The sequence below is a fragment of the Lupinus angustifolius genome, chromosome LG08 (genome assembly GCF_001865875.1).
Source record: "Lupinus angustifolius cultivar Tanjil chromosome LG08, LupAngTanjil_v1.0, whole genome shotgun sequence".
In the NCBI taxonomy this organism is placed as follows: domain Eukaryota; kingdom Viridiplantae; phylum Streptophyta; class Magnoliopsida; order Fabales; family Fabaceae; genus Lupinus; species Lupinus angustifolius.
In genome coordinates this window covers 25,147,744-25,158,706 of record NC_032016.1, presented here as the reverse complement: position 1 = coordinate 25,158,706, position 10,963 = coordinate 25,147,744, and the positions used below count along the sequence as shown (strand labels likewise).

Below are 10,963 nucleotides of genomic sequence, written 5' to 3'. Positions count from 1 at the left end.
TCCTCACTTTCTATTGACTATGAACAACTAAGAATTATTACTATTTAAAAACAAAAAATTACAAAATAAAAACAATATAGTGAAGAAGATAGTAAAAATATTTTTTTCTATAAGAACAACCATTGTAATTTTTTTTTTTGGTTTCCCACAGGTATCCTCGCACTGGAGGCAATCCTGTCCGAGCCGGGAACATCCACATGTACGTGGGGCTAACTCTCCCAACGAGCATTTTTTCTATCCACAAAACTCAAACCCGGGTTTTTGTTAAAGGAGAATCAAACATGTACAACTTGAACAAACGCACGTTGGTTAACCATTGTAATTGATCTTAAGTTAAACATTAATATTTTGAAAGAAATAAATTTATATAGGAAAGACTTTTATTCACTAGGATTATAACATTTATATTATTATTCATCAAAAAATTAATACAAATAAATAAAGACACGTATCAACCATATATAAATTATTAATGTGTAATAATATATAGCACACTTGCTATTTTTTACCACAATCTCTTTATACTTTATAGTTTGAGAATAATTTTTCAAAGTATTGAAAATCACTTATATAAAATATTGCATAGTTAAAAATATTCTAAAAAAAATCTTCCTTTTTTGTTCCGGAAAATCTCCTTTTAAAAACGCTGCCTACCCTTTATTTATTGATTTTAATTGAAGGTATGAGATTCAATATTTAAAATTATGATAATAAGTATGTTAAGAATTTCTTCAAGGATTCAATATTTAAAATATTTATAAATATCTTAAAATAATATTTAAGGAACATAAAGAAGATAATCATTTTATTAAATATACTGCAACTGTTAAAAAAAATCCGATAATTAAAATAGTCTTTAAGTAATTGTGTATCTTGTTCTCCACGAAAAAAATAAACGAATAAATAGAAAATGATTGAAAAATGTTTTACTTGAGAAAGGGAAAGACGAAGATGGAGGAAACATCAAAGAGTATATCACACGAAATCGGAGGAGTTCAAAACGATGCGTTTCGTTTCGGTCTTCATGGTGTTAAGAGCGACATCGTTGGCTCTCACCCTCTTCAATCTTCCCTCCATTCTGTAATCTCTCTCTCTCTCTGCGTTTTTTTCATGTTCCTCTTTTCATTAGGTTTTTTTTTGAATTAAAAAGCTTATCATTTGACGGAAAACGATATAAATTACCATATAACCAACCAGATATCAACGGGCGTTGGTTCAAGTGGTACAAGTTTGATTTCCCTTAAGCAAGGTCTCGGGTTTAAGTTTTGTGGATGAAAAAAATGTTTGCTGGGAGAGTTAGCCCCCACATACCAGTGGATGTTCCCGGCTTACCTTTAGTGCGAAGATACTTATGAGAAACCAAAAATATAACCAAACAGATTCTTCAATTTCTGATTTATTACTGTTCTCTTAATGTTTGGTTCTTGAGGAAATTAAGGTTTATGAGATAATATTTGAGTATATAGTCAGTTTGATCCTATACAGTGTAGTCGCTCATTGATTTAGTAATTACACTTCAGTCCTTGAAAGGGAATCAGTTTAGTCTATGCAATTTCTCGGGGACTAAAGTGATAGGTGTTACATTGTCAAGGATCAAAGTGGCTATTTACTCGATAATATTTTAAACATGTTTATTTTGTTGCAGAAAGATGGTTGGGTTGGGTTGATGTGAATCTCAGTTCTCTTAGTGTGTGATTGTGTTTGATATTGTCAGGCAAGGAGGGTAGATGAAGCGATGAAAAGGCAATGTTTGGTCAATTTGTATGGAACCGCTTTTCCTGTGAAGCACGAACTTGAGAGTCAAATACTTTCTAGGTATGAGTCTTCATCGAATAATCTTTGTCTTCTCCGTTTCTTATATTAATGTCCCGATAAGGGGAAAAAGGATTTTGTGCTCTGCCCAGCAAAACTAACTTCGAGATGGTAACTTATAGCCGTAGGTTATGAGATTGTAGTTAAAAACTTATACATGTGTAGTTAGTTGATTGAATGAGTGCAATTTGGCAGACTAGCTGGACAACTAGCAGAGATCTATTAAATGACTTAAAACATCATGTAGTATTATACTTGGTTGGGGTAAAAATTGTAATTTGTTAAAAAAAATTGAAGTGCAAAACGAGACGCGAATTATTGGAAGAACTCATATCTTTTGAAAAGCTACTAGACATAAGCTAGCTCTCAAAAGTTACAATCTCAGCTCTATAAGTTTTTTGACTCAAGCTATAATCTACGAAATAAGCTATAAGCTTGTGATGCCAAACACACACCTAAGTTGATGTATCATGCCACTGTTCCTTATAGGTTCCAGAGGCCTCCTGGAGCGATTCCATCGTCAATGCTTGGTTTGGAGGCTTTAACAGGAGATCTTGACAACTTTGGTTTTGAGGATTATCTAAATGGTAATAGGATTTCCCTTTACTTCCTGTATTGTTGGCAGGGTTTATTAGGCTTCATTAACATTGGACATTGTTGTTATGTGTACTTACATGAATGCAGATCCGAGAGAATTGGAGGGATTTCGGCCATTGGACATGCATCATGGGATGGAAGTACGCCTTGGTCTATCTAAGGGACCAGTCTATCCCAGTGTTATGTAATTCAAATTCAGTATGATACTATTAAAGCAGCTTATTGTTCATTAGGAAGAAAAGGTCCAGGAACAGATTTGTGTTTGCCTATGTTTTGGATGCTGAAAATGTTAAGTTCCTTATTGAACACATATGTTTATGAAGCATTTGAGTTGAGCAGCTGTTGTTAATCCAGCATGTCTCCCATTCTAATCGAAGTGCTCGTTTTTTCCACTTTCCCCATCTCCTTCGTGTTCAACTCGTTGGGCTGGGCTCCTTTCTAGTACGGGAGAGTCCAGTATCCCAGTGCTGGACCCAAATTATAAATTGTGGTACCGAGAAAAATAAAATCCTCTTCCACCCCGTCCTTGATTCCTTTACCTCATGACTTCCAAACATGGAGACATTCCTATCTTCCATGAGTGTCATACAAGATAACTCAAAATGATATATTAGCACAATATTAAAGTGTACATAGAGGCCCAATGACAATAAGAGTCAATTCGCTAGACAATAGATAAATAAGTCCGGTAAATGATCAAAACAACAATGCATGATATGATTTGTATGTGGAAATATACAAATTTATACAAAAGAAATACATAAAACCCATAAACCACCCCAAAACATGGACACATAAAATATGAGCAAGCAAGTGCATTACTATACATGACAAGAATGTGCTTTAAACATTTTTTTAATTATTATCCATCCTATTATTATTATTGCACACAACACAATGTCTGGTTTATGAGGCCTCCATAGTTTCATTCCGCAGATGTCGGGCAACAAGGCCATTTTAAAAATCTTTCAATTCAAAAAGTTGCAATAAAGAATTAAAATTTGAAATTTGTTGGAAAATGGAGTTTGTAAATCCATTTGGCATCTTACAACTTGGTGAACATATGAGGACAATATGTATAATATGCATCATATTCAAAATGTCGCTTAGTTCATAGTTATTAGCATATATAGGGGAGAAAAAGAACATGCTTAAATTCAAAAAAAAAATAGTAAACAGTTTTTCAGGGCAAATTAAATTCACTTGACTATAACTCATTACAGAGGGAGTATCCAAATGCTTAGACGGCACGCACAACTTTTATAAGTTTTAATGTTTTATTTAATGAGTAATTAACTAATGAATAAATGAGTAGTATACTATACGTGACAATCAGACCGAGATTATATGTTTTTAACGTTGTCCTATTTTATGTCTTTTGTTAGTTAAAATGATATTTTTTTGTTTTTTATTTATATGTAATTCGATATATGGAATGAGACATTATTGACAACATGTGATCTCCGTGATTCCTCACGGCTTCACCCCATTCAGGACATGCGCTCACTACTTTCATTATTTCAAACTTACTCTCGTTTTATACGTGTACACATATAATACTAAATGTACACGAGTAATCGGAAATAAATTATTAGGTGATTAATTATCCTAATTATATAGATGCTATTATTATCGATGTGTAATTGACATATGAAATAATACATATGTATATATTTTGTGAAACATTAACATGTATGTATAAATGATAGAAAATTATAGATTAATGATATACAAAATAATATACAAGTTATATCAATAAATCATCATTTGCATAAATTTGAAAATAGACCAACAGATAAGTTGTTGAAACCAAATTTATTATATATTTAGGTCAAAGTCTCATAGAGATGTGGTTATCACAAATATATAATTGAGTAGATATATACAAACAGAAGTTGTGGATGGTTGAGTTGTGTCAATATATGATTCGTCCCGAATAAAGAATAAACAATCTTAAAAACAAATGATGATTTTGTGTGGGTTGAAGGTGAGGTAGAATGTAGAAAGTAAATTTGAAAGATGATATATTTTTCTACTAATTTTCATATCCACAATAAGGTGACATTTGTCACAATAAGGTACTTTAATTTGAAAGATGATATATCCTCCTATCCGATTAGTAGGAAGATTTAATAGAAGGATATAGCAAAGCACAATTTGAAATTCCTAAAAACACAAAAGAAAAGAAATGTCCAACGTTGTAAAAAAGGCACAGAAACACATAAATACAGCAGAGCAAAGAACAGAACAGATTTGAAATGTGTGTTTATTACATTTCACGAGGTTGCATGGTTCTCCACTTTACTCTCCAGGCTCCTTCACCCTTCTATTTCTATCTATATATCTCTTTCTCCTTCTTCTTCTTCAACTCATTCCATTATGTCAACACCATCTTCACCACCCAAATCCCACCACCACCCTCCTCCTCCTCCAACACCCCGTATCCTCAACTTCCGGAGGAGGGAGAGAGTTGAAAGGAGTGATGATGGGTTGGCATTGGAGGAACAAAAATGGAAGTTTCAAGCTGAAATGTTGAGAGCAGAGTGTAACTTGTTGAGAATGGAGAAAGAGATTGCTGTTAAGAAATTGGAGAGAACTCGTTCTAGGACTCAGAAGATTCTAACTTCTGCACTCAACACCCTTCTCTCTGTTAGTTCCTTTCTCTTTCTCCTAAACTTACTGACTTTGGTTAATTGCTAATATCTCCTTCTCTTTCTCTTAAGATATTTGTATAACTTGTTAATATTACTTATTTTTAGTTAATGTAAGGTTTAGTCAAGTCAAGACTTAACATTGAAGATCAAAAGTAGCTATTTCAAGCTTTTAGTATACCAAAATCAAATTTTTCTTTTAATGAAGAATGGCAGAAATTTTAAAAGCGTTGATATTAGTGCAGGCCAGGATATATGGGACGGGATCACCTGTCCCCAACGGTGTCCCGTTTCATGTCCCAACTCAATCAAAATATGACTTTTTGTTTTTAGAATTTTTCTTTTATTCATGTGACAAAATGCGATAGGCTTGAGACAGGGAATGAGACAGAGTTGGGGACAAGTGATCTTTGTCCGGATATATGATAGGGGTGCTTAGGGGATGGAGATCACATGTCCTCAACGGTGTCTCATTCTCTGTCCCAAGTCAATCGTATATTAACACGTGGTCCATTTTTCCCTATGCGTTATGAATCGCCCGAATTCTGTTATTTTCATAATGATATGTCATTTTATCTTTATTATGTTTGCATGATCCTTGACTCGTAAAGTGGAATTCAGGGAAGAATAAAGATTTGTGAAGGAATGGATATTAGTATGGTTTTGGATGAAGAGATCCATGAATTGACAGAGAAACTTCAGAAATTGCAAAGGAGATCGGGAAATAAGGATTCCGACGCAACTAGGAACTACAGAAATTTTGATAAACAAGTTTCAGTTCTGCAGAGACAGCTAAAGAAGATTGGAGGATCATCAGATGAGATATACTTGAAGGAGTTTCAAGAGATGGAAAAGATAAGCTTCTCAATCAAAAGAAGAAGTACACTTAACCATAATCTTGTTGCAAGTGGAAAACTAAACGTAAGTACGCAAGGAACCGAAATGTTTTGCGTTGCTTCTGAATCCATTTTTCGACTTTCGACTACCCTTTTATCCTTTAAAATTTCTTAGCTGTTCTGTTTGATTGGCAGTATAATGCATGGTGTTTTTTGTAGTGTAAATATCGAATAGTTCTGATGTATTTTTTATCATTTTCGTGTTTCTTTCTCACGGATCGTATTAAATTTATAGGTAGATATTCTGAGAAGGAAGATGGAGGTATTGTCAAAGGGGATATTATTGCAGAGAATGGAGGAAGAGTATAACTCACTGCTGTTTTCTTCTAATAGTTCTCTTGCCAGTTCTGCTTCTACCTCCAAGAGAATTGAATTTCAAGATTCATCTTCGATACGAGTACCACCGCAAAAGGTATGTCCTCGGCCTCGGCTTCCTTACTCATTTGTAGTTTATATTTGGCTATAAAAGTTTAGCCAAAACCAATGTAAGTTAATGTTTGATTATATATAAACAGTTTTCTCTGTAAACTACAGTGAAGCTATGCCTTATTATTCAATTAAATCTAAGTATCTGACTTAAGAAGTCCTTTTAGTGTACTAATTCTTTGAAGACAGAATTGTTTTTGCAGTTTGGTCAACCCTTTTCATGTTAAACACCATTTTCTAGGCTAACAAATTAAGATAAGGAACTCTTACCGAAATTATGGTCGTAAAATTCTGCAGGAAAAAGTGTCTCATGAAGGAAACCGATGCTCGGGACATTGCAAGACTATCGTGCAAAGAATTGTAGAGCAGGTTAGAGCTGAGACTGAGCAGTGGTCTCAAATGCAGGAGATGCTAGGCCAGGTGAGGGAAGAGATGGAAGAATTGCAGGCTTCTCGAGATTTTTGGGAAGATCAGGCAGTGCATTCTGAATTTCAAATCCAATCCCTACACAATGCGGTAAGTCAGAGTGCAATGTTTCCAGTTTTTCTATTTTTCCAGAAGCCAATAAGAAGAAATGTCATATAAAAACCATTAAATTATTTTATTTTTGGCGACGAAGAAATTGGTAGCGATCGTATCTATACACTATACTCATGCGAGCTAAACTTCAGTCCACCTTAAATGTCAGTGCATTTGATTTCTTCAACATTTGTTTCACTGTTAATCTTCTGTTTTTCTCACAGGTTCAAGAATGGAGACAAAGAGCTGTTTCATCTGAAAGTAAAGCGAAGGAGCTTGAAGCGAAACTCTCCATGCTCAGTGGTGAACTTGAAAGTTTGAGGAAGGAAAAAAATGCAGTACAGGGAACTACAATGTCGCCAATTCCCCCGGACACACAGAATGAGTTGGAGAAGAGAATAGTGGTGTGTTGCTCAAAGGAAAATAGCAAGGTTACAGAAAATAGCAATCGCAATGAGGTTCTAAGGAATGCAGAAAGAAGACCAGCACATGCTGCTAGAGGCGTCCGATTTCTAGCCCCTAAACGATCGCCGTTCCAAGACATTGGGAACAACTCATCATTGTCGATGAGGCAGAATGGCAAAACAGTTTTCCCTTTGTATTGCTACCTTTCTTCAGATGTTGAGAAAACTCACTAAACTCATCACTTGAATGTAGGCTTATCGGTTCTAATAACATAAATATACATATCCTAACATAATGGGGAGAAGGTGGAAATGCCAAAGGGTTAGGAGTTTCATGTTTTAAGATTTGTTGTTGAAATTTGTCATATGTACTATGTAACATCCTACTTAATATGAGATTATGCAGCAATATTACAATGTGAGTCATAAAATAGATGTTTCATACATAGAAAAACTTTTAAATAGAAGGAAGAAAATTCTTCAAAAGAGAAAGATGGCAGAGAAGGGAGGGAGTAGTATTAATATGTGCACCGTAATGCTCGTCATGCATGGCGGTATGCAACCTGGTTATGGTGACAATCATACCGATGAATCTTTCGTAGAAGGAATCGTTATGAATGTCGGGATCGTCAAAAGGGACATGCTACACTCAGTTTCCATTTCTGAATATTTATGCATTGTTGCTTTTGTTGTCTTAGTCTGGACCTACCCGGTACACACTATGTTAACTCTTAGATGATGAAAATTCTCTCCTCTTTAGTGATGCTAGTCTTCTTGATTCAGCTTTTTTAGTTCTCCTTTCTACTCAACAAAAGCTTTCCCTTTGCGTTCTTCTTCATTATTTCCTCAACATCTGCTTTTTTATAACTAGCTTTATATGATCAAAATCAATAGTACTTGGATGAGTCTAAGCTCCTTGTTCATATTACAGACTGAACTTGAGATGAGAAACTGGAGTGCCTTATGTTGACAGGAATATGTTGTATTGTTTGATTTTTGTTCCTTTTATTCATGGCTATATATTCACTGCACAATCTGCCAAGGTTTCGGAAGTCTCCAATGTCCAAAATCACGACCACAACCACAACCACAACCTCGGTTTAAAACCATGAAAATGTCATTTTCATTTATGCTTTAGAATGGTAATAACTAATTGGTTTCAAAATTGTCCCCCATGGGGTACAATGGAACTACAGAAGGACACTCATAATTCAGACTTCAAAATTCCTTCTAGACAAACTCAAAGGAACAAGTCTTGATTTAGTTCAAGCCTTATTTCACAATTGATGACTTATAAATGTTCACTCCTGGTCAAAGAAAGATACTATGAATTAGAAACTAATAAAGTTCTTCTCTTTCAAGCATTCCACAGTCTCTTTGAGGGTCACTTCTAAAGGAGTAAATTCAATTCCCAAGCTCTTTGCCTTTTCTTTGGAAACTTGATATATTGGCATATATGGCTTATCATCTGCACACCTGTAACATTGTTGAGAAGATGAAGATGAAAATGTTATGAGAAAAAATCAAGAGAGAAAGAGAAATATTGAATATAAAATGCTTAATACAAAAGAAATAACAGTGCTCTTTACAAATGATATATAATGTAGGATTGGTGTAACCATAACCATAACCAAATCAACCATGATTTTGAATTCAATCACGAACCTCTCCGGTGCTATATAGTTTTATACACATTCACTCAATTTCAATTTTGACAGGCACAGACATTGCAAACTGAGATTCTATGCTTAAAACTTAAGTTTTGGTGAATTGAGGCACAAACATTGCAAACTGAATATTCATATATTTTATACGAATTATTGTCGTTATACAAACAACTAAACTTACTTATCTGGAAGTTGTATTGTTGGGTACAGATCACGTAAAATCTTCACGATCTCTGCGTAATGTGCCACTCTCTCAACCAAACAGTATCTACCGCTAGCTGAAGGAATCTCATATGCTTTAATATGGGCTTCTGCAACATCTTTCACATTGACCCACCCAGAAGAAGCATTGGGAAAAGTTTGGGCACCTGCACCATGCGAAAGAACTTCAATGCAGCAATTCTTTTCTGACTGGAAAATTGGAATATATTTGTTTCTCATGTGAAACTCCTCTTAGATGCAAGCAATGCATATCATAAAAATTTTGTATGGGATAATCACTTCATAAGTAAATAGATTACCATTTACTAGGCTTAAAATACGATAAACGCTAGTGTTAAGCTCCGATTGTAGGAAAGGTCCTTCCACCATTGTTGGGTTAATAGAAACCATGTCAATGTCGTTTTCCTTTGCAAATTTCCAGGCAGCATCCTCAGCCAATGTCTTTGAAATCGAATAAAAATACTGAAAACTCAAATAGGAAATGACAATAAAGTTAGTGACGATTATCAATAGTTCATTTTCATCTACTCATTGTAGTGTTAACAATGGTTACTTTTATTTATTTATTTTACACCTGTTATAGTAGTTTAGATAGAGAACATTCAATTCAATTCTCAACAGTAATCACACTACAACAGATAACATGTTCAGCCTGCATTAGCTTCTCTGAACAAGTTTTACAAAAAAAGGAACAAACCTTCAATTCCCTACAAAATTCTGTATCCGAAAACCATGTTTCATCAACTACTACTTCAGGACTATGAGGCCTTCCATTGTACAAAACCGCACACATAGAAGATGTTAAGACAACTCGTTTCACAGATGGCGATTTTGCACATGATTTAAGAACATTAAGAGTTCCCTTCAATGCTGGATCAATTAATTCAGCCTGAAATAAAGAAAACAACTGTCCGAAATGAATAAACACGAAACCGATAATCTGCTACGAAAAGACAACAAGAGTTGTTAATATTTTCGCCTATTAAATCTCGACTGGCAGATTTTATAATAGGCATTCAAGGCTCCAAACTGCATTTTCTAAGTGTGATAGTTGGATTATCTCAGAATATGTATTATATAGGACCAATTACAATGGTACATTGGTTAAGAAATACAACAGAAGAAAATCAATATTGGAAGACAAAATCCAACACTTTTCCAAATGCAAAAAAAAACATAATTTTTCAAGTCAAAATTTAATCTTTCCATTTTCTAATCCTTAAACATTGAAGCTACTATGAAAGAAAAGAAAAATGAACCTGTGGGTCTTGAACATTGGAAGCAGGAACAGGTGAAGCAGTGTGAAAAACACCATGACAACCATGAATAACAGAGTCAAAGGAACCTTCTAGAAGAAGATCTGCTTTATAAAGTTGCAACCTTTCATTTGCACCATCAAGTTTAAGCAAGTGTTGAACCTTTTTGAGATTGTCTGAAGCAAATAAATAAGTAAGTAAAAGAGTGAAAGTAATGAAAAAAAGAGTGATAGAAAAAGGAGAGTACTTGGATCACGAACGGTGGCTCTGACAGTGTAACGACGGAGAAGGAGAAAATTGATGAGGCATGAAGCTATATAACCGGTAGCTCCGGTCACACACACCACCGTCCCTGCGCCGCTACTCATCCTCTCTCTCTCTCTCCTCCTTCAGGTTCAGTAATAAAGAATTCTACTATAACTTTGATCTTAATTCCATAACTTTTGAAATTTTAGATGCCACTATAAAAAGTTTTGTAATAGGTGTGCATCGTGGTTGAGTAAGGAACTAATG

The 10,963-nt window shown here is 34.6% G+C and overlaps 3 protein-coding genes across 4 annotated transcripts; 2 read left to right on the top strand and 1 right to left on the bottom strand.

Annotated features, from left to right (window-relative positions):
* LOC109353641 (cyclin-B1-2-like) lies at positions 914–2,691 on the top strand. The gene is made up of 4 exons (XM_019595977.1): positions 914–1,080; positions 1,715–1,815; positions 2,302–2,399; positions 2,497–2,691. Exons 1-4 carry the CDS (start codon positions 922–924, stop codon positions 2,595–2,597), a joined length of 459 nt encoding a protein of 152 aa, XP_019451522.1. The 5' UTR covers positions 914–921; the 3' UTR covers positions 2,598–2,691.
* LOC109355556 (myosin-11-like) lies at positions 4,662–7,858 on the top strand. 2 transcript variants are annotated; one of them, XM_019598774.1, is made up of 6 exons: positions 4,662–5,058; positions 5,682–5,981; positions 6,192–6,368; positions 6,680–6,898; positions 7,126–7,558; positions 7,811–7,858. In XM_019598774.1, exons 1-5 carry the CDS (start codon positions 4,789–4,791, stop codon positions 7,537–7,539), a joined length of 1,380 nt encoding a protein of 459 aa, XP_019454319.1. In that variant the 5' UTR covers positions 4,662–4,788; the 3' UTR covers positions 7,540–7,558; positions 7,811–7,858. The 2 variants fall into 2 exon arrangements, with proteins under 2 accessions (XP_019454319.1, XP_019454318.1); XM_019598773.1 differs by lacking the exon at positions 7,811–7,858 and having other exon boundaries at positions 4,663–5,058; positions 7,126–7,734.
* LOC109355559 (cinnamoyl-CoA reductase 1-like) lies at positions 8,410–10,850 on the bottom strand. Its single transcript, XM_019598778.1, has 6 exons — positions 10,698–10,850; positions 10,454–10,626; positions 9,892–10,083; positions 9,494–9,656; positions 9,154–9,340; positions 8,410–8,781 (listed from the first exon to the last, which is right to left on the bottom strand). Exons 1-6 carry the CDS (start codon positions 10,816–10,818, stop codon positions 8,637–8,639), a joined length of 981 nt encoding a protein of 326 aa, XP_019454323.1. The 5' UTR covers positions 10,819–10,850; the 3' UTR covers positions 8,410–8,636.

Excerpts from the sequence above, each read along its gene's own strand:
- LOC109353641 (XM_019595977.1), top strand. The coding sequence starts at position 922 with ATGTTTTACTTGAGAAAGGGAAAGACGAAGATGGAGGAAACATCAAAG. Across the intron at positions 1,081-1,714 it reads TTCAATCTTCCCTCCATTCT|GCAAGGAGGGTAGATGAAGC; the intron begins GTAATCTCTCTC and ends TGATATTGTCAG. Across the intron at positions 1,816-2,301 it reads GAGAGTCAAATACTTTCTAG|GTTCCAGAGGCCTCCTGGAG; the intron begins GTATGAGTCTTC and ends TGTTCCTTATAG.
- LOC109355556 (XM_019598774.1), top strand. The coding sequence starts at position 4,789 with ATGTCAACACCATCTTCACCACCCAAATCCCACCACCACCCTCCTCCT. Across the intron at positions 5,059-5,681 it reads CACTCAACACCCTTCTCTCT|GGAAGAATAAAGATTTGTGA; the intron begins GTTAGTTCCTTT and ends AGTGGAATTCAG. Across the intron at positions 6,899-7,125 it reads TCCAATCCCTACACAATGCG|GTTCAAGAATGGAGACAAAG; the intron begins GTAAGTCAGAGT and ends TTTTTCTCACAG.
- LOC109355559 (XM_019598778.1), bottom strand. The coding sequence starts at position 10,818 with ATGAGTAGCGGCGCAGGGACGGTGGTGTGTGTGACCGGAGCTACCGGT. Across the intron at positions 10,084-10,453 it reads CCAATGTTCAAGACCCACAG|GCTGAATTAATTGATCCAGC; the intron begins GTTCATTTTTCT and ends TCTTTATTTCAG. Across the intron at positions 8,782-9,153 it reads ACAATACAACTTCCAGATAA|GTGTGCAGATGATAAGCCAT; the intron begins GTAAGTTTAGTT and ends ACAATGTTACAG.